The sequence below is a fragment of the Saccopteryx leptura genome, chromosome 5, assembly GCF_036850995.1.
Source record: "Saccopteryx leptura isolate mSacLep1 chromosome 5, mSacLep1_pri_phased_curated, whole genome shotgun sequence".
NCBI classification, from domain to species: domain Eukaryota; kingdom Metazoa; phylum Chordata; class Mammalia; order Chiroptera; family Emballonuridae; genus Saccopteryx; species Saccopteryx leptura.
Window position 1 is genome coordinate 159794530 of NC_089507.1, and position 22974 is coordinate 159817503.

Consider the following 22974-nt stretch of genomic DNA (forward strand, 5'->3'; position numbering starts at 1 on the left):
TCCTTTGTGTTCAGTGCCAGAAGTGGCTTTATCCTTAAGGAGAAACTATAGCTTCCACATAAAGATAACCTACTCAGTGGTATGATATCTTGATACAAATTCTTACCTTTGAAAAATGTAGCCTGCCTGACCTGCAGGCGGTGGTGCAGTGGACAGAGCATTGGCCTGGGACACTGAGTACCCAGGTTCAGAACCCTGAGTTCACTGGCTTGAGTGCAGGATTATCCAGCTTGAGCGCAGGGTCTCTGGTTTGAGCCTGGAATCATAGACATGACCCCATGGTCGCTGGCAAGAGCCCAAGGTGTCTGGCTTGAAGCCCAGAGTTGCTGGCTTGGGCAAGGGGTCACTGGCTCTGCTGGAGCCCCTTGGTCAAGGCACATATGAGAAAGCAATCAATGAACAACTGAGGTACTGCCTGACCTGTGGTGGCACAGTGGATAAAGTGTCGACCTGGAACACTGAGGTTGCTGGTTCAAAACCCTGCACTTGTCTGGTCAAGGCGCATATGAGAGTTGATGCTTCCTGCTCCTCTCTCTCTCTCTCTTTTTCTCACTCTCTCTCCTCTCTAAAATGAATAAATAAATTTAAAAAAATTTAAAAAAAACAACTGAGGTACTGCAACTATGAGTTGATGCTTCTTATCTCTCTCCCTTTCTGTCTGTCCCTGTCCCTCTCTCTCTCTCTCTCTCTTGCTAAAATAACTTTTTATTACTATTTTTTTTTTGTATTTTCTGAAGTTGGAAATGGGGAGGCAGTCAGACTCCCGCATGCGCCCTACCAGGATCTACCCGGCATGCCCACCAGGGGGCAATGCTTTGCCCATCTGGGGTGTCGCTCTGTTGCAACCAGAGCCATTCTAGCACCTGAGGCAGAGGCCATGGAACCATCCTCAGCGCCCGGGGCCAACTTTGCTCCAATGGAGCCTTGGCTGTGGGAGGGGAAGAGAGAGACAGAGAGGAAGGAGAAGGGGAGGAGTGGAGAAGCAGATGAGCGCTTCTCCTGTGTGCCCTGGCCGGGAATCAAACCTGGGACTCCTGCACACCAGGCCGACGCTCTACCACTGAGCCAACTGGCCAGGGCCTAAAATAACTTTTTTTTTTAAATGTTTTTTATTTTTATTTATTCATTTTAGAAAGGAGAGAGAGAGAGAGAGAGGAGAGAGACAGAGAGAGAAGGGGAGGAGGAGCAGGAAGCATCAACTCCCATATGTGCCTTGACCAGGCAAGCCCAGGGTTTCAAACCGGCGACCTCAGCATTTCCAGGTCGACGCTTTATCCACTGTGCCACCACAGGTCAGGCCTAAAATAACTTTTTAATGTAGTCTGTATTATCTGTTTATAAAAATAAAATTGGTAATATGCAAAGTTTCAATTCAAAGTCTAACATAAACATTAAACACACTTAATCTATTTATTTTTCGTTTTCCCACTTAATCTATTTTGACTGGATTTTCTTTTTAGTGGATATGTTCCAAAAATCTCAATCTACTCTTTGTCTCCTGACTGAGTTAATCACTGCAGTTGTGGGAGTAAGTGGGATAAGGTGTTTGGTAAACTGTGATATGCAATACAAATGTAAGATGGTGGTGGTACTAATTGGAAATAAACTGAAGCAAAATGAAGAAACTGTTCCTCTGTCCATTCTGAGGCCCACTTCTTGCTGGTAACTTAGATATCTGTCAGATAGCTTTGTAAATTCTCTGCTGTACAGAACATGGCTTAGGCTCATTTGTGTTGCATGACTGATAATTGTGGAAGCTCACTCAATGGGTATAAATAAATTTTACATGTTTCATTTACATATTACTAATTTATGATAGGAAATACCTAAAATAATGGTGACTTTACATTCATGTTAAATAATTTCTTACTTCTATGTCATATTTGAAATTAGTAATTTAGTTTATTTTTTTTTGTTAGTCTGTAAACTCGCTGTCTGTCCTATTGATCATTCTATTATAGATTCTAAACCAGTGCCATGCACACAGTGGTAAGAGGTTCAATAAGTATATAAAATGTTTTAAAAGTTTGTTAGTGAAATCACAAGTAAAATTTTATAACCATGTCAAAATTAAAACTTTTAAGACTGATGGACAGATGAGAAAAGAGAAAGGAGCATAACATTATTGTATTTTCAGTATCTCCTTTGGTCCTCAAAACAACCCTGTGAGGAGGATAATTATCTCCATGTACAAGTTTGACAACTGAGACTTATATTAAGTTAAAATGTTAAAGGTCACCCAGCTCAAAAATGATGTAACCAGTATTCCAGTACAAGTCAGTTTGAAACCAAGTTCTCTTCATTCTCTTTTGCTTTCATAAAACAAGCAAAACAATTTATCAGTAGCCTATTAACTATGAAATGATGAAAATATTAGTAATTTGTTAGAAAATTCTAGCCAGTTAATGGGAAATATCATCAAACACTTTGCACTTGCTATGCAGTGGCAGAAGCACAAAATGTGCAAGTCACGATACCTGTCCTCAAGGATCTTGGTTCCAATAGAGAAAGCCTGGCCTGTGGTGGCACAGTGGATAGGGCATCAGCCTGGAACACTGAGGTTGCCAGTTCATAATCCTGGGCTTGCCCAGTTAAGACACACACGATAAGCCAACAAGCAAACAGCTAAAGTGAAGCAACTCTTGAGTTGGTACTTCTCCCTCCTTGCTACTTCCTCTCTCTGTCAAATCAATAAACAAAGTCCTTAAAAGACACAGAAGCAGCCCTGGCTGGTTAGCTCAGAGGTAGAGCGTTGGCCTGGCGTGCAGGAGTCCCGGGTTTGATTCCCAGCCAGGGCACACAGGAGAAGCACCTATCTGCTTCTCCACCCCTCCCCCTCTCCTTCCTCTCTGTCTCTCTCTTCCCCTCCCGCAGTCAAGGCTCCATTGGAGCAAAGTTGGCCCAGGCGCTGAGGATGGCTCTGTGGCCTCTGCCTCATGCACTAGAATGGCTCTGGTTGCAACAGAGCGATGCCCCAGATGGGCAGAGCATCGCCCCCTGGTGGGCGTGCTGGGTGGATCCCAGTCGGGTGCCTGCGGGAGTCTGTCTGACTGCCTCCTCGTTTCCAACTAAAGAAAAATACAAAAAAAAAAAAAAAGACACAGAAGCAGTAGTAAACAGTATCAGACAATATGATTTAAATGCCAAAAATCCAAATGCTTTAAGAGAGGAGAATTAATAGTGTTTATTATTTCACCCTAAGGGTAGAAGTGGATCTTGGGTTGGGACTTGGAAGGATAATTAGGATTTCAGTGCTATAAGTATAGTTACAATTGTGCCAAGAAGTGGAATGAATATGTTATGTTTATGATAACAATAAGGATTATATCTAAACTAAAGGATTATCTTAGAGTATGTAATTGAAAATAATGTTAGAAAATGTCAAGTGAAATAAAAGTAAACAGCACCACCAAAATGTAATGTCCACAAGTGCTGGGATCTTTGCTTTATTCAGTATGTATCCTAGAATTATGCCTGGTATGCAGTAGTTGCTAAATATATATTTTTTAATTTTTGAAAAAACTTTACTTGCCCTGGCCAGTTGGCTCAGTGGATAGAGCGTCAGCCTGGTGTATGGACGTCCTGGGCTTGATCCCTGGTCAGAACACACAGGAGAAGCAACCATCTGCTTCTCTTCCCCTCCCTTTCTCTCAGCCAGTGGCTTGACAGGTTCGAGCATCGACCCCAGGTGCTGGATAGCTCAGTTGATTCAAGCATCCGGGACCGGGGTTGCTGAATGGATCCTGGTCGGGCGGATGCAGGAGTCTGATTCCCTACCTCCCCTCCTCTCACTTAAAAACAAATAAATCTTAGGTATAATTAATATGCAATAAGGTACACATATTAAGGCATACCATTTAATGAATATCTTTGTATTAAATATTAATACTTTATTTAAATATTAAGTACTATTAAATATTAAATAAAATAGTAATTCAGTTGTCATGTTTTTTTTGGGTTTTTTTATTTTTTATTTTTTTACAGAGACAGAGAGTCAGAGAGAGGGATAGACAGGGACAGACAGGAACAGAGAGATGAGAAGCATCAATCATTAGTTTTTTGTTGCGCATTGCGACACCTTAATTGTTCATTGATTGCCTTCTCATATGTGCCTTGACCACGGGCCTTCAGCAGACTGAGGAATGCCTTGCTCAAGCCAGTGACCTTGGGCTCAAGCTGGTGAGCTTTTGCTCAAACCAGATGAGCCCTCACTCAAGCTGGCGACCTCGGGGTCTCGAACCTGGGTCTTCAGCATCCCAGTCCGACGCTCTATCCACTGCGCCACCGCCCGGTCAGGCTATGTTTTATTTCTTTTTTTTTTTTTAACTTTTTTTTTGTTTTAAATTTTTTTTTATTTATTTATTTTTTTACAGAGACAGAGTGAGTCAGAGAGAGGGATAGACAGGGACAGACAGACAGGAACGGAGAGAGATGAGAAGCATCAATCATTAGTCTTTCATTGCGCGTTGCAACACCTTAGTTGTTCATTGATTGCTTTCTCATATGTGCCTTGACCGCGGGCCTTCAGCAGACCAAGTAACCCCTTGTTGGAGCCAGCGACCTTGGGTTCAAGCTGGTGGGCTTTTCCTCAAACCAGATGAGCCCGCACTCAAGCTGGCGACTTCGAGGTCTTGAACCCGGGTCCTTGGCATCCCAGTCCGACACTCTATCCACTGCGCCACCGCCTGGTCAGGCCATGTTTTATTTCTTAAGTAAACTAAAAGAAGCAAATAAGTCAAAATGTAAATTTTTCTGAATATGAATGGTACGGATGGATGTTTATATTTTTCTCTATTTTGTGTATGTTTGAAAGAGAAGCAGGTTTTTTTTAATGATTTATTTTGTAGATTTTTATTCATTTTTAGAGAGACAGGAGAGTGAGAAAGAGAGAGAAGGAGGAGGAGCTGGAAGCATCAACTCCCATATGTGCCTTGACCAGGCAAGCCCAGGGTTTCAAACTGGCAACCTCAGTGTTCTAGGTCAACGCTTTCTTCACTGCACCACCGCAGGCCAGGTGCGAAGCAGTTTTTAAAGGCAAGCAATTAAATAGTTTCAGAAATTATGAGATTGGAAGGACAAAGTCTTAGAAGAAAATACTAGTGAACACGAAATTCTGGTTTTCTAAATATATTTTTGATTTGTTTTCTGGTTTTTAAACTTTTTAAATTTTATTTATTCATTTTTAGAGAGGAGAGAGAAAGGGAGGGAGAGAGAGACAGAGAGAGAGGGGGGGGGGGAGGAGCTGGAAGCATCAACTCCCATATGTGCCTTGACTAGGCAAGCCCAGGGTTTCGAACCTGCGACCTCAGCATTTCCAGGTCGATGCGCCACCACAGGTCAGGCTGGTTTTTAAACTTTTTATCGAAGTAATATACACAGTTTAAAGAGACAGTGTGGCTTTAATGACTGCTACTTTACCCTGTAGCTAAAAGGTAGAGTCTGAAGTTATTGCTCAGGATGCTGTTAAAGATGATGTTCCCCACCTGTGCTCCCTACTCAGTCCTCAATCCCCTCTTTTCATTTATTTATTTTTATTTTTATTTTTTGTATTTTTTTTTTTTTTCTGAAGTGAGAAACGGGGAGGCAGAGAGATAGACCCCTGCATGCTCCAAACCGGGATTCAACCTGGATCCACCCGGCATGCCCACCAGGGAGGGGGTGATGCTCTGCCCATCCAGGGCACTGCTTTGTTGCAACCTGAGCCATTCTAGCGCCTGAGGCAGATGCCACTGAGCCATCCTCAGCGCCCGGGCCATCTTTGCTCCAGTGGAGCCTTGGCTGTGGGAGGGGAAGAGAGAGACAGAGAGAAAGTAGAGGGGGAGAGGTGGAGAAGCAGATGGGCGCTTCTCCTGTGTACCCTGACCAGGAATCGAACCCAGAACTTTCACACGCCAGGCCGATGCTCTACCACTGAGCTAGCCAGTCAGGCTCCCCCTTTTTTTTCTAAAGAGATGGGGGGAAGACAGGGACAGGCAGACAGGAAGGGAGAGAGATATGAAGCATCAATTCTTTTTTTTTTTTTTTTTTTTTTTTGCGTTTTTCTGAAGCTGGAAACAGGGAGAGACAGTCAGACAGACTCCCGCATGCGCCCGACCGGGATCCACCCGGCACGCCCACCATGGGGCGACACTCTGCCCACCAGGGGGCGATGCTCTGCCCATCCTGGGCGTCGCCATGTTGCGACCAGAGCCACTCTAGCGCCTGGGGCAGAGGCCACAGAGCCATCCCCAGTGCCTGGGCCATCTTTGCTCCAGTGGAGCCTTGGCTGCGGGAGGGGAAGAGAGAGACAGAGAGGAAAGCGCGGCGGAGGGGTGGAGAAGCAAATGGGCGCTTCTCCTATGTGCCCTGGCCGGGAATCGAACCCGGGTCCTCCGCACGCTAGGCCAACGCTCTACCGCTGAGCCAACCGGCCAGGGCTAGCATCAATTCTTTATTGCGGCACCTTAGTTGTTCATTGATGGCTTTCTTATATGTGCCTTGACTGGGGGCTCCAGCTGAGCCAGTGACCATGGGGTCCTCTCTATGATCCCACACTCAAGCCGGTGAGCCCACACTCACGCTGGTGAGCCCATGCACAAGCCTGCGACCTCAAGGTTTCGAACCTGCATCCTCAGCATCCCAGGCTGATGCCCTATCCACTGCTCCACTGCCTGGTCAGGCCCCTCTGCCCTTTTGAATTTCCTTCCTTTTTTCTTCCTGGTAGTTTCACCTAGTTTCTCAGAATTGCCCACAGTTGTCTCATGAATATACGAAGAAATAAATTTACCATCAGTTTATATTCGAGTCATAATAAAAACAATAAAGGTATTTATTTATTTATTTATTTATTTTTACAATAAAGGTATTTAAAACAATTTCCAAGGATAGAATATTTTCCAGAGCAGACTCCAATGTTCTACTTGACTTCCTAGCAAAACAGAGGCTACATGGGAATTAGTGCTCCAGCCAAACAGGCTGTGGCTATGGGCCAAGCTCCATTAGCAGTGGGAACTGGAATAGGAGTCAGGACCTGAGACCAGTCAGACTTTGATTTTATCCGGTGAAAGCTGCCCCTGGAGGCTCGCTTACCCAGATTAACTTCACCTCAAGATCCTTTGGAGATTTTTTAAGTGGGGCCAGTAGACTACTTTTAGTCCCCATTTTTTTCCTGGTTTTCATGGCTTTGGGATGGATCTGGTGGACCTTCAGGAGCCGTGCCTGAGGTCTGCTTTCTATTAAAATACACTTAAGACTTACATTAGCAGTACTGTATTTGCTTTCTGTATATGCACTCTCTAGAGAGAATTTAAAAAACATATTCTTATTTGATACACTCTGTTTGAAAGTTGAAACATTTTTAATGCTTTATAAAAATCTAGCTTGATTTTGTAAAAATCTAGCTTGATTTTGTAAAAATCTAGCTTGATTTTGTAAAAATCTAGCTTGATTCTGTCTCTTTTTGGGTGAGTGTTTTTCTTTTTTTTTTAAGCTGTAGTATAATCTCTGGGACCTTCATATCATAAACAATCTATCATGACCCAATGTTAACATTCTTAACTATATTGTTTTAAGCACATATAAAAAGTTGTAATCTGGTTTGGGGATGACTTTTAAAAGTATAGTCATGAATTAAAACTAACATATAGGTTTACTAAAGCAGTACACTCTAATATTTTTTATAGCTTATTTAATTTTAAAACATTAAAAAGTCATTGATTTTTTATTTTTTATTTTATTTTTTTTTTGTGAGGAAGACAGACAGGAAGGGAGAGAGATGATGAGAAGCATCAACTTGTAAATGCAGCACTTTTAGTTGTTCATTGATTGCTTCTCATACATTCCTTGACCAGGGCCAGGGGGGGGGGGGAGTAGGGGACTCAGTCCAGCTAGTGTCCCCTTGCTCAAGCCAGCGACCTTAGGCTTCAAGCCAGTGACCTTTGGGCTCAGGCCAGCAACCATGGGGTCATGTCAGTGATCTCAGGTCATGTCTGTGATCCCACTCAAGCCGGAGACCCTGCACTCAACCTGGTGAGCCTGTGGTCAAGCCGGCGACCTTGGAGTTTCAAACCTGGGTCCTCATTATCCCAGGTCAACTCACTATCCACTGTACCACCACCTGGTCAGGCTTGATTTCTTTTTTTTCTTTCTCTCCATAATCAGTTTGGTTGTGTTTTTCTTAGTTAAATAATCAGACATCCCAGATTAGATAAAAAACAGACCTGATTTTTCCTAACTTGAATTTTTTTCCATTGATTTGAGAGAAAGGAAGAAGGGGAAGGGGAAGAGAAAGAGAGGAAGGGGGAGAGAGAGAGAAGCATCAACTCATTGCTACCCTTAGTTGTGCACCCATTAATTGCTTCTCATTCACACCCTGAGTAGGGCTCAAATTAGCAACATTGGTAAAAGGCAAAAGATTTATGCGATCTGAAGAGAAACCAAAGTATATTGAATTAGCAACCTTGGGGCCAAGCCAGCAACCCCAGGATCAAGCCAGTTCCCTGAGGATCAGAAACCCCAGGATCAAACTGGTGGCCTTGGTGCTCCGAAACGACCCTCTATACTCTATACATGCACCACCAGCCAGGGCTCCTAAATTGAATTTTTAATTTTTATTTATTGATTTTTTTTTTTTAGAGAGAGGAGAAGGGAAAGAGTCAGAAACATCGATTTGTTGTTCCATTTATTCATACATTCATTGGTTGATTCTTTTTATGTATTGATTTTTAGAGAGGAAGGGAGAGAGAGACAGAGAGAAACATTGATTTCATTCTTCAACTCATTCATGCTATCATTGGTTGATTCTTGCATGTGGTCTGACTGGGATCGAAACTGCAGCCTTAGCATGTCAGATGACACTCCCTCTAACTAAGCTACCCAGCCAGGGCCTCATTGGTTGATTCTTGTATGTGCCCTGACCAGGGAGGGAACCCCCACCTTAGCATATCTGGATGATGTTCTAACTAATTGAGCTACCTGGCCAGGGCCCTAACTTGAATTTTACAAACTCAATTTTAATTTTGCAATAGGCAGACAATTCAAAACTATTGTCTCTGCTTGTCTTCACATAGCACATTTGTGTGCTGCTACTCTATGTAAGAAAGAGGTGGACATGAATATTTGCTTACATTAGAAAAAAAAATTTTAAAGTACGGTTACCCATAAGTTGGGAGAGAGAGGACAGGATAGAAGTAGCAAGGATGGGAGCTGATTCCTCTGAATATATCTTGTTTTTTAGGTTAACTTTGGAACCATATAAGTATTTTACACAAAGCAAATTAACTGAATTGACTATCAAGTTGGTGGCAACACCACACAGGAATTATTTGAGTTTAAAACACAGTAATTTTACTGTGTATTCCAGTGACAGCTTTGGGTTTGGTCACTTGTTATTAAGACCCTTTAGTGTTACTTTAAAATACTAAATTTGCAACTTTATATATTTTTTTACCTTTATAGTAAAGCAGAAGAGAATGAAAGAAGTCGATAATGTTGAAAGTATAAAAGAATGGTAAGTGAACTCAGTCTATGAAGTTCCTTTGTTATTAATGCCTTTTTTTTTTTTTTTTAACAGGGACAGAGAGAGAGTCAGAGAGAGGGGTAGACAGGGACAGACAGACAGGAATAGAGAGAGATGAGAAGCATCAATCATTAGTTTTTCGTTGCAACACCTTAGTTGTTCATTGATTGCTTTCTCATATGTGCCTTGACCGTGGGGCTACAGCAGATTGAGTAACCCCTTGCTTGAGCCAGTGACCTTGGGTCCAAGCTGGTGAGCTTTTGCTCAAACCAGATGAGCCCACACTCAAGCTGGCGACCTCCAGTCTCGAACCTGGGTTCTCTGCATCCCAGTCCAACACTCTATCCAAAGTTGGAAACGGGGAGGCAGTCAGACAGACTCCCGCATGCGCCCGACCGGGTTCCACCCGGCATGCCCACCAGGGGGCGATGCTCTGCCCATCTGGGGCGTTGCTCTGTTGCAACCAGAGCCATTCTAGTGCCTGAGGCAGAGGCCACAGAGCCATCCTCAGCGCCCGGGCCAACTTTGCTACAATGGAGCCTTAGCTTCGGAAGGGGAAGAGAGACAGAGAGGAAGTAGAGGGGGAGGGGTGGAGAAGCAGATGGGCGCTTCTCCTGTGTGCCCTGGCCAAGAATTGAACCCAGGACTCCTGCACGCCTGGCCGACGCTCTACCACTGAGCCAACTGGCCAGGGCCTAAAGTAATTTTTTTTACCATTGCAGCATTGAGTAGATTTTAGTGAAGTCACTAAATCTTCTTGTTATTGATAAAAAAAAAAAATTTGTTAGGACAGTTGACCTGACAATTTCTAAAAGTATTTTTAAGAATTTAAGTGAGCCTGACCAGGTAGTGGCGCAGTGGACGGAGCATCAAATGAGAGAGCCATGAACAACTAAGGTGTCGCAATGAAAAACTGATGATTGATGCTTCTCATCTCTCTCCGTTCCTGTCTGTCTGTCCCTAAAAGAATTTAAGTGAAATAAAGACATTCTTCTTTATTTTTTTTGTTAAATTTTTCTGTTTGCATGTTATATCTGTCATATAAGTAAGAAATTCAAGAACTGTTTTTTTCGTTAGCCTTCTATATTGGAGTCACAGTGGAAATATTTTGTCTTTGGGGTCCGATAAACCTAGGTTTGAATCCCATCTCTGTCTTATACTATCTCTCTGGCTTTTGAAGAACTTAGGTAGATTATTTGAGCTTCGATATTGCATCTATAACCAGGGGCTATACCTAGGTACCTGAAAGATTTGGGGAAGAATTAGATATCCAGTATAAAGCACTTAGTGTAACATTAGCCTGTAGAAGTCACTCAATAAAGGGTTGATGCAAAATCTATGATTCTTACCAATATAGGTTTATTTTCACTTATCTGAGGTGAAATACATTTTGTATTATGCTCTTTTTTATTACTTACCTATTTTTTTTAGTTTTGATAGGAAAAGTAGGCAAGAAAGACAGGAAGGGAGAGTGAGGGTGAGAAGCATCAACTTGTAGTTGCTTTCACTTTGGTTGTACATTGAGCTTCTCATAAGTGCCTTGTCCCGGGCCACGTCAGCCTCCCTTTGCTAAAGCCAGCAACCTTGGTTTTTTCATGCCAGCGACTTTCTGCCTCCAGTTGGCCAGCTCTGGGATCATGTGCATGCCCCCCACCGTCTGCCCCTTTCAAGCCAGCCACTCCATGCTGACAAGCTCACCCTCAGAGCCAGCAACCTCAGGGTTTCTAACTGGCGACCTCAGTGTTGGGAGTTGAGACTTTATCCACTGTGCCACCTCTGATCATGCTCTTTTTTTGTAGAAACAGACAAATATTTATTTCACACTTACAAATACTTTGTAAATGCTTCTGTACCAAAGGAACATTTGTTATTTTTTTCACTGGTGTTTTTTGTTTTATATATATACTGCTCACAAAAACTAGAGGATATTTTATCACTTCATATTCACTTTGAAATATCCCCTAATTTTTGTGAGCAGTATATTTGATACTAGCTATATCGTTGTGAGATTGTGTCCTAAGACCACCCCCAGGTTTGCTGATTTGCTGAAAGGATTCATAGCATAGACTCCTACTAATGGACACAAAGCGAAATCAGCAAAGGGAAACAGCACATGGAGTGAAGTCCAGGGGAAACCAGGCACAAGCTTCCAAGAGTCCTCACTGAGATGTTCTTTTTGCATGAAACTATATAATATTGTATGTCACCTCATTAAAAAAAGAAAAACAGAGTATTAAACCACTAGAAATAAAAATGTTCAGTGGGACATCTCATTCTGACACGTGCCAAGTAGCAAAACTATGATTATAACTTCCTTCTGGATTATCACCCTGAGTTTCAGGAGTGCTTTCTATTATCAAAAAGTATAACATAACCCCTTTTAAAGCCTTTTTGAGCCCTTTACAAAGAATACATTTTTTACTCTGGACCAATGGTTTTCAACCTGGTGAAATTTACCCCTCACCCCCACAGCAGAGATGTTTTTGATTGTTATAATACTTTGGGGGAGGAAGAGAATGCATACTGCTGACATCCAGTGGTTTGAGGTCATGGACACTGCTGAACCTCTTTTAATACATAGGACAGCTTGCACAGCAAAGAATTATACCTCCCCAAATGTCAACAGACTGAGGCTGAGAACATGCTGCTCAGGATCAAAATGGTTAATGACTTCCCAATGCCACATATCTATTATCTTAACTAAGAGGAAAGTCTAAACTATGGGCTTAGAAGTAGCATCTTGGCCCTGGCCAGTTGGCTCAGCAGTAGAGTGTCAGCCTGGCATGTGGATGTCCCAGGTTCAATTCCTGGTCAGGGCACACAGGAGAAGCAACCATCTGCTTCTCCACCCCTCCCCCTCTCCCTTCTCTCTGTTTCTTTTCCCCTCCTGCAGCCAAGGCTCCACTGGAGCAAGCATTGAGGATGGCAACATGGCCTCACCACAGATGCTAAAATGGCTCTGTTTGCAATGGAGCAACGGCCCCAGATGGGCAGAGTATCGCCCCCTGGTGGGCTTGCCTGGTGGATCCCGGTCGGGCACATGCGGGAGTCTGTCTCTCTGCCTCTCCACTTCTCACTTCAGAAAAATACCAGAAAAAGAAAAAGAAAAAGAAAGGGAGTAGTTCAAGATCCCTTAACTAGGATAATTTATGTAAATTTTTAGAGAGCTAGTAGTTGATAATGCTTGTTTTTCTTTTTTGTGTGTATAGGGTTTGTGAATCAGGACCTGACAGTCAACCTCTGAGTGATAATCGACAAACATCCTGTGAATATTTTGTTGACAGCCTTTTTGAGGAAGCTCAGAAGGTTGGTGCCAAATGCTTGTCTCCCACTGAACAGAAGAAACAGGTAAGTGCCCATCCCTTTTTTCTCTTCAGTATTTTTCAAAATATGGACCTTTTAGAGAATCCACGAGGTCCAAACTGTTTTCATAATAATAGTCAAATGTTATTGCCTTGTTACTACACTGACTGCACTGATGCTGCAGAAGCGAGGGTGGGTCCCAAAGCTGCTGGCCCCTTAGAAGGAATCAGTGGCACCAAACTGACTACTAGTAATTCCTGAATTCTTAGCTTGCACTTGTGGGGGGAAATAAACCCTAGTTTCAGCTGAGAGTTTTGTTTGTTTTGTTTTGTTTTTTACAAAAACAGAGAATCAGAGAGAGGGATAGATAGGGACAGACAGACAGGAACGGAGAAAGATGAGAAGTATCAATTATCAGTTTTTCTTTTGCGACACCTTAGTTGTTCATTGATTGCTTTCTCATATGTGCCTTGACTGTGGGCCTTCAGCAGACCGAGTGACCCCTTGCTCGAGCCAGCGACCTTGGGTCCAAGCTGGTGAGCTTTACTCAAACCAAATGAGCCCGCGCTCAAACTGGTGACCTCGGGGTCTCAAACCTGGGTCTTCTGCATCCCAGTCTGACGATGCTCTATTCACTGCGCCACTGCCGGGTCAGGCGAGAATGTTTTTGATGAAGCAGTAAAAATTATAAACTTTATTAAATCCCAACCCTTCAGTACACATTTTATTAATATTCTGTGACAAAATATGAAGTACAGATAAAGCATGTCTACAGGATACAGAAGTATCATACTTTTTATTAACATGATGCATTATTTCTTTTAATAATTGAATTTATTGGGGTGAACATTGATTAATAAAATTATGTAGGTTTCAAGTGTACATTTTGTTTCTTTCTGCTATGCAGGTAGATGTAAGTATAAAACTATGGAAAAATGGATTCACAGTCAATGATGATTTCAGAAGTTATTCAGATGGTGCAAGTCAGCAGTTTCTGAATTCCATCAAAAAAGGGTAAGTAATCTGTAAATAGAAGGGTATTTTAGGCATGTTTAATTTGGAGCGATCCTTTTTTTTAATTTTTCTGAAGTGAGAAGCAGGGAGGCAGAGAGACAGGATCCACTGCATGCACCCGAAAAGGATCCACCCAGCAAGCCCACTAGGGGGCAATGCTCTGCCCATCTGGGGCCATTGCTCCATTGCAACCAGAGCCATTCTAGTGCCTGAGGTGGAGGCCATGGAACCATCCTCAGCGCCCGGGCCAACTCTGCTCCAGTGGAGCCTTGGCTGCAGGAGGGGAAGATAGAGATAGAGAGAAAGGAGAGGGGGGAAGGGTGGAGAAGCAGATGGGTGCTTCTCCTGTGTGCACTGGTCGGGAATCAAACCTGGGACTTCCATACGCTGGGCCTACGCTCTACCACTGAGCCAACCAGTCAGGGCTGGAACGAGGGATAGGGACAAACAGGAACGCAGAGAGACAAGAAGCATCAATCATTAGTTTTTTGTTGCAACACCTTAGTTGTTCATTGATTGCTTTCTCATATGTGTCTTGACTGCGGGCCTTCAGTAGACTGAATAACGCCTTGCTCGAGCTAGCGACCTTGGGTCCAAGCTGGTGAGCTTTTGCTCAAACCAGATGAGCCTGTGCTCAAGCTAGTGACCTCAGGGTCTCAAACCTGGGTCCTCTGCATCCCAGTCCGACGTTCTATCCACTGTGCCACCGCCTGGTCAGGCTATGTTTAACTTTTTGAAGAACTGCCAGACTATATTCCAAAGTGATTGTACCATTTTACATTCCCACCAACAGTGTATGAGAATTCCAATTTTTTCATATCGTCAGTACTTGTCAGTTTTTAAAAAACTTATTGTTATAACCATTCTAGTGGATATGAAGTCATATTTTACTGTGGTTTTGATTTGCATTTCCTTAATGACCATTGATGTTCAACATCTCTTCATGTATTTATTAGTCTGTGTATATAGTCTTTCAAAAAAAAATTTATTCAGATTCTTTTTCCATTTCTTTGACTATTTAAAAAATTTGGTTATTTGCCTTTTTATTGAGTTGTGCTCGGTCTTTATATATTCCAGATACAAGTCCCTTATCAGATGCATGATTTTAAAAGACTTTATCCCATTATTTGTGTTGTGTTGTCTTTTTTTTTTAACTATATTTTTATTTTATTCATTTTAGAGAGGGGAGGGAGGGAGAGAGGAGAGAGAGAGAGAGAGAGAGAGAGAGAAGGGAGAGGAGCAGGAAGCATCAACTCCCTGGGCAAGCCCAGGGTTTCGAACCAGTGACCTCAGCATTCCAGGTCGACACTTTATCCACTGCACCACCATAGGCCAGGCTTTTATATTTTTATTTATATATATATATAATTTTTTAAACTGATTTTAAAGAAAGGAATGGCACCCTGACCAGGGATCAAACCGGTCACCTCTGTGCTTTGGGACGATGCTCTAACCAACGGAGCTTTTCATTTTCTTGATGATGTCCTTTGAAGCACAAAAGTTTTTTATTTTGATGAGGTCTGATTTATCTGTTTTTGTTTTTGTTACTTTTGCTTCTGGTATCATATTTAAGAAACTATCGTTTAATTCAAGGGCTTGAAGATTTACTCCTATGTTTTACTATAATTGTTTAAATTTTGATATGTGTCTCTGATTACTCTTTCAGGATAGATTGCTAATAAGAAAATAAATGAATTAAAAGCATGAACAGGCCCTGGCCAGTTGGCTCAGCGGTAGAGCATCGGCCTGGCGTGCGGGGGACCCGGGTTCGATTCCCGGCCAGGGCACATAGGAGAAGCGCCCATTTGCTTCTCCACCCCTCCCCTCCTTCCTCTCTGTCTCTCTCTTCCCCTCCCGCAGCCAAGGCTCCATTGGAGCAAAGATGGCCCGGGCGCTGGGGATGGCTCCTTGGCCTCTGCCCCAGGCGCTAGAGTGGCTCTGGTCACTGCAGAGCGATGCCCCAGAGGGGCAGAGCATCGCCCCCTGGTGGACAGAGCATCGCCCCTGGTGGGCGTGCCGGGTGGATCCCCGTCGGGTACATGCGGGAGTCTGACTGTCTCTCCCCGTTTTCAGCTTCAGAAAAATACAAAAAAAAAAAAAAAAAAAAAAGCATGAACATTTTTTCAGCTATTGATGCTCATATTCATATCACTCCAAGAAGGATATACAGTATTAAATTTCTGTTCCATGACACTCTGTCCATAGCGCATTTTTCTTTTTTTTTTTTTTTGGTATTTTTCTGAAGCTGGAAACGGGGAGAGACAGTCAGGCAGACTCCCGCATGCGTCCGACCGGGATCCACCCGGCACGCCCACCAGGGGCAACGCTCTGCCCATCAGGGGGCGATGCTCTGCCCCTCCGGGGCCTTGCTCTGTCCGGACCAGATCCATTCTAGCGCCTGGGGCAGAGGCCAAGGAGCCATCCCCAGCGCCGGGGCCATCTTTGCTCCAATGGAGCCTCGGCTGCAGGAGGGGAAGAGAGAGAGAGGAAGGAGAGGGGGAGGGGTGGAGAAGCAGATGGGCGCTTCTCCTGTGTGCCCTGGCCGGGAATCGAACCCGGGACCTCTGCACGCCAGGCCGACGCTCTACCACTGAGCCAACCGGCCAGGGCCATAGCGCATTTCTTTTATGTATAACATCAATTTATATTGCACCACAGTGCAAAGTACTGTTTTTGTTAGTTTTTAAAACAGCAGGATTGGTAGTGACCAATTTTTTTTTTTTTTTTTTTTTTTTTTTTTTTCGGCCATCATCTTTAATCCTAGCTTGCACCCGGCGGGCAAGTAAAAACACACACTGGGCTCCAAAACCCACTCATTCAGTGCTCACAAAGCTACTGACTTATCCGAGTTTCCTAGAATCAAAGCTTTCTAGCTCACCAGACTTATTCACCTCTGTTCCCCATCTCCTTCCTTCTCCCTGCACAAACTCTGCACAAACTGGCTTCTCACTCAACACTCCGCCATCTTGGCTGCTTCTCTCAGTAGTGACGATTTTTTTTTTTTTCTCTTTTTGTATTTTTCTGAAGTTGGAAACCAGGAGGCAGCCAGACAGACTCCTGCATGCACCCGACCGGGATCCACCCGGCACGCCCACCAGAGCCATCCTAGCGCCTGAGGCAGAGGCCACAGAGCCATCCTCAGCGCCTGGGCCAACTTTGCTCCAGTGGAGCCTTGGCTGCGGGAGGGGAAGAGAGAGACAGAGAGGAAGGAGAGGGGGAGGGGTGGAGAAGCAGATGGGCGCTTCTCCTGTGTGCCCTGGCCGGGAATCGAACCCGGGACTCCTGCACGCCAGGCCGACGCTCTACCACTGAGCCAACCGGCCAGAGCTGGTAGTGACCAATTTTTAATGTATACATATACATCTCTGTATATATATATGTGTAATATATATACAGATTTCAGATTGCTTTATAATATATAATGTGATTAATTTTGAATCTTCAAAGTTACACAAAAGCTGCATAGTGCAAAGAACTTTTTTCTAAAACCATTTGAGAGTAAGTTGCTAAAGTGATATTTCTATAAGCAAGGACATTTTCCTACATAACCACCATGCAACCTTGTATTGATATATTATTGCCATTTAATCCTCAGACTCTATTTGTTTCATTGTTTGTCTTAATATTATCCTTTATAGCAAAGACATCCAATTCAGAATCACATGTTTCATTTAGATGTCATGTCTCTTTAGTCTCCTTCACAATGGAACAGTTGCTCAGTTCTCTTTGATTCTTTAGTGACCTTAACACTTGAAGAGATTATAGAACCAAACTATATAGAATGCCTCATACTTCAGATTTCCTGAGTTTTGTCTTCATGATAAGATTCAGATTGCATATTATCAGTAGAAATATCACAGAAGTTATGCTATCCTGACTTTAATAATTTATTTTTGCTGTATTTATAGTTCTAACTCATGTATCATGGATTCCTAAACACTGTGATTTCATTTCATCTGTTTTTGAACTTGATGTAAATGGAGTGTGTTTATTTTTTGTGTCTATTCAGGTTACTTCTTTTGCATATTCATCCCTGTTGTTGTATATAGCTATTATTGACATGAATTCCAGAAGCAATATAAGAAAGATGGATAAATTTGATTTTATAAATATTAAAAGCACATATATCAAAAGACACTATATACAGTCTAACAATAAATACCAAGCTGAGCATGCTTGTTTCACATGTGTCATATAAATGGAGATTATACACAATTCTGACAAATCAGTAGGAAAATGTGGGAAAAAATATGTTTTGTATTTTTCTGAAGTTGGAAACGGGGAGGCAGTCAGACAGACTCCCGCATGCGCCCGACCAGGATCCACCCGGCATGCCCACCGGGGGCGATGCTCTGCCCATCTGGGGTGTCGCTCTGTTGCAACCAGAGCCATTCTAGCGCCTGAGGCAGAGGCCACAGAGCCATCCTCAGCGCCCGGGCCAACTTGGCTCCAATGGAGCCTTGGCTGCGGTAGGGGAAGAGAGATACAGAGAGGAAGGAGAGGGGGAGGGGTGGAGAAGCAGATGGGCGCTTCTCCTGTGTGCCCTGGCCAGGAATTGAACCCAGGACTCCCGCACGCCAGGCCAACGCTCTACTACTGAGCCAACCGGCCAGGGCTGGAAAAAAATATGTTTATATTATTTGATCTGCTTTATAACAATAATAGTGTGTATTTGGTAAAAATGAATGACATATATTGGTATGCTAAGACGAGAATATTTCAGTGGTATTTTGCTTTAAAAAAAAGCAGTTTGCAGAATACAGGATAGTGTGTGTAGATTGATACCATCCGTGGCAAAATGCAGAGTTTTACCAGATGTGTAGAAAAAATCTAGGAGACACAACATTATACTTTTTCATTAAAGTAAAAGTGCTATCATAAGGACTGTGAGTTTCAAGTTGATATGTATTTACATTTTTTAAGCCTTAGTTTTTTAGAACAAGCATGTATTACTCATAAATTTAAAAGTTGGAGGCCCTGGCCGGTTGGCTCAGTGGTAGAGCGTCGGTCTGGCGTGCAGAGGTCCCGGGTTCGATTTCCGGCCAGGGCACACAGGAGAGGCACCCATCTGCTTCTCCACCCCTCCCCCTCTCCTTCCTCTCTGTCTCTCTCTTCCCCTCCCGCAGCAAGGCTCCATTGGAGCAAGGATGGCCCGGGCGCTGGGGATGGCTCCTTGGCCTCTGCCCCAGGCGCTGGAGTGGCTCTGGTCGCAACAGAGCGACGCCCCGGAGGGGCAGAGCATCGCCACCTGGTGGGCAGAGCGTTGCCCCCTGGTGGGATGCCGGGTGGTCCCGGTCGGGCGCATGCGGGAGTCTGTCTGACTGTCTCTCCCGTTTCCAGCTTCAGAAAAATACAAAAAAAAAAAAAAAATTTTAAAAGTTGGAAGTATAACAGCCTGGCCTGTGAGGGCACAGTGGATAGAGCATCAGCCTGGAATGCGGAGGTCATTGGTTCAAAAAACCCTGGGTTTGCCTAATCAAGGCACATATGACAGCAATCAGTGAAAAACTAAAGTGAAACAACTATAAGTTGAACTTTTCATCCCCTGTCCCTGTAAAATCAGTAAATAAAATCTTAAGACAAATATTTGAAGTATGATAATATACAGAAAAGTACACAAATCATAAATATATACTAAATAAATTTGTATCAGTTATCAGAAAAATAATTTTCTAAAAGGTTATCACAAAAGTTAATAATTCTTTAAATTTTGTTAAAATTTATAATTTGTTAAAAATTTTCCCATGTAACTTCATTGCTTATATCAAGTATATGCCGTAACATTATAAACTTTCAAGTGCCTTTAAAAGATCATAAAAAATAATAATAAAAGGTCATAAGATTTAACAGATAATTGTCCACATCCTGCTGTGTACCAGGATGTGCTCTTGGGAGCGTAATGTGTTTGAGTAAAGTGGTCAATGCTTTATCCACTGCGCCACCACAGGTTAGGCTTGAGTAAAATGGGAGAGATATTTGTGGTGTACTAGACAAAGCCCTAGACTGGGTTTAAATCCTGTGTTAACTTTAATCATCCTGTTAGGAAGATAAAATGTGAAAACAATTTTTAAAATTCACACATTTTATACTTTATTTGTCATTTCCAGAATAAATGTTTTCATTGAAAAATTGAAATGAGAGCTTGATTTTTCTAGTACATTTTAAGCCCTATTCAGACACCTATAAAAATGACCGAGTTGTGTAAATTTAGCAGCATATAGTCATCAAATATCTTATGACTTTAGTACTATTCTAGGTACTCCATAACTTACTGAATAACTCAAGCTGTTCATGAATTTGTAGTCTTAAAAATTACTCTTTATTGTTCCTCTTGATTTTTCTGGTATTCATACTATTTAACTTATTTCAAGTACACTCGATTTTTTTATTGCAAAGCTTATTTGTCTTATTTCTATATATTTTTCAATTCTTTTTGCATATAGAATATGTTTTTCAGAGAAAGAAAAAACACTGGGATCTTTATGACTTTGTTTCTTTCCCTTCTAAGGGAATTACCTTTAGAGTTACAGGGAACGTTTGATAAAGAGGAGGTGGATATTAAAGTTGAAGATAAGAAACATGAAGTGTGTATATCAACGAAGCCTGTGTTCCAGCCCTTCTCAGGACAGGGTCACAGACTGGGAAGGTGAGTAGGCTCATGACCTGTGCTTTCCGTTAGCAGAGGTTTGACTAATATTCAGCCCATCGCTACTTTACCAGGTAGACCACAAATACAGAGCTTAGCATTTCTCTCACTGGAAATGAAATTTTTCACATTAGCTTTTATGAAGATTCCTTTAAGTCATATTTACCTTACTGTAAATTAACATACGCTGACACTATATTAAAAAAAAAATCTTGGAGACTTGTTTGATTTCATCAAACCAAAAGGGCCTGGCTTATTGAGGACACGTTTCTCTATATATAAAATCAATCAATAAATTTGAAAAAAGATCTAAATTTTGAGGTAATAAAAATGAAAAAATGCCTGATAAAAGTTAGTATCAGTACCAGAACCTTGAATTATTTTCAAATTTTACAGTCTTTATTATATCTAATTATGCTTTATGATAATATGCAAAGAGGTTAGATGTGGAATCACTTTTATTTTTATGAACTCCCATTTATTAGTTATCAAGATCAGTAATTCACACATTTAAAATATCTGGATGTGATTTTCAGAATGATCAAAAAGCTTTGTTCCCTTTCACTTCTTTTAGAAAATTTAACCTGCAATAGGTAAAGGTCAAGTCTGTATAATTCAAATATACTACTAACAATATGTTTTATGTGGCACTCTATAAGCTTACAAATTATTTGGATATGCATAATATTATTATATATCAATAATCATATATAATGGACATAACTAATGTCTTTATGTTATTACTGAGGAAACAGCAGTGACTTACTAAAATCTTCCTAAAAGCTATATTTAATGTAAAATTTTTATAGTAGTTGTTTAATGATAAAGTTCTGCTTAATAAAGAAAACATGCATCTGACTTTGTTGTCTGGATTTTTGTAGTGCCACACCGAAAATTATTTCTAAAGCAAAAAATTTTGAAGTTGAGAAGAAAAATAATTTGTCTACTGTCACACTAAACTACCTGGAACCAATCACTAACATACAGATTTGGTTAGCGAGTGGGAAAAGGATTGTTCAAAAATTTAACATATCTCATAGGTGAGTCTTTTATTTAATTATTTGTCTAATTTTTTTCCTGATTCTAATTTTTATTTCTACTATTAAGTTCAGTCAAGAGTTGTTTTAAGAACTAACCAAGAATCACCTGACTGGTGGCACAGTGGATAGAGTGTCGACCTGGGATGATGAGGTCCCAGGTTGGAAACACCAAGGTCGCTGGCTTGAGTGCAGGATCACCAGCTTGAGTGCAGGGTTGCTTGCCTGAGCCCAAGGTTACTGGCTTGAGCAAGGGGTCACTAGCTCACCTGGAGCCCTCAGCCAAGGCAAATATTAGGAAATAATCAGTGAACAACTACAGAGCCACAACAACAAGTTGATGCTTCTCGTCTCTCTCCCTTTCTGTCTGTCCATCCGTCCCTGTCTCTTGCTAAAAAAAAAAAAAATCTATCATTAGCATTATATGCATATCTTTGTTAACTGTAGAAAAAGAATGAAAATAGTCCTGGATGCTTGGCTCAGTGGTAGAGCATCAGCCTGGCATGTGGAAGTCCCAGGTTCAGTTCCCAGCCAGGGCACACAGGAGAGGCATCCATCTGCTTCTCCACCCTTCCCCCTCTCCTTTCTATCTCTTCCCCTCCTGCAGCCAAGGCTCCATTGGAGCAAAGTTGGCCCATGTGCTGGCACCATAGCCTTCGCCTCAGGTGCTAGAATGGCTCCGGTTACAACGGAGCAGCAGCCCAGATGGGCAGAGCATTGCCTCCTGGTGGGCATGCCGGGTGGATCCCTGTCAGGAGCATGTAGGAGTCTGTCTCTGCTTCCCTGCTTCTCACTTCAGAAAAAATACAAAAAAAGAAAAGAATGAAAATACTGGCCTGACCTGTGGTGGCGCAGTGGATAAAGTGTCGACCTGGAAATGCTGAGGTCACCAGTTTGAAACCCTGGGCTTGCCTGGTCAAGACACATATGGGAGTTGATGCTTCCAGCTCCTCCCCCCTTTCTCTCTCTCTGTGTCTCTCCTCTTTCTCTCTCTCCCTCTGTCTCTCCCTCTCCTCTCTAAAATGAATAAATAAAAAGAAAAAGAAAAGAAAATGAATTTTAAAAGAAAAAGAATGAAAATACTGCAAAGTATTGAAAGAAATTAAAGTCCATTTAAATCCATCACCCAGAGATAATCACTATTATCAGTTTAATGGATGTTTCCAATCTTTTAGGTCTTAAATTATTTTTCATTTCAATTAAAGATAGGAACATATTGTATATTGGTTTCCTTCTTTATTTAAAAGCACTTAAAATTTTTGAGACAGAAATATTATACAGATAATCAAAAATATATATGCATAGTTAAAATAGTAACAAAACAAACACATGTACCACTTAGCTCAAAACATACACAAATACACGGCCCTGGCCGGTTGGCTCAGCAGTAGAGCGTCGGCCTGGCGTGCGGGGGACCCGGGTTCGATTCCCGGCCAGGGCACATAGGAGAAGCGCCTATTTGCTTCTCCACCCCCCCC

At 42.3% G+C, this 22974-nt stretch overlaps 1 protein-coding gene across 1 annotated transcript in view; it reads left to right on the forward strand.

The window, feature by feature from the left end:
- Nucleotides 1-22974, forward strand: part of UBXN2A (UBX domain protein 2A) — a 43884-nt gene that overhangs the window by 7226 nt on the left and 13684 nt on the right. Inside the window, exons 2-6 of the mRNA XM_066386311.1 lie at nt 9436-9487; nt 12706-12844; nt 13707-13813; nt 20322-20459; nt 21341-21499. Of these exons, the coding sequence (XP_066242408.1) occupies nt 9450-9487; nt 12706-12844; nt 13707-13813; nt 20322-20459; nt 21341-21499 (581 nt within the window). The 5' untranslated portion in view covers nt 9436-9449. The remainder of the gene's footprint in view (nt 1-9435; nt 9488-12705; nt 12845-13706; nt 13814-20321; nt 20460-21340; nt 21500-22974) is intronic.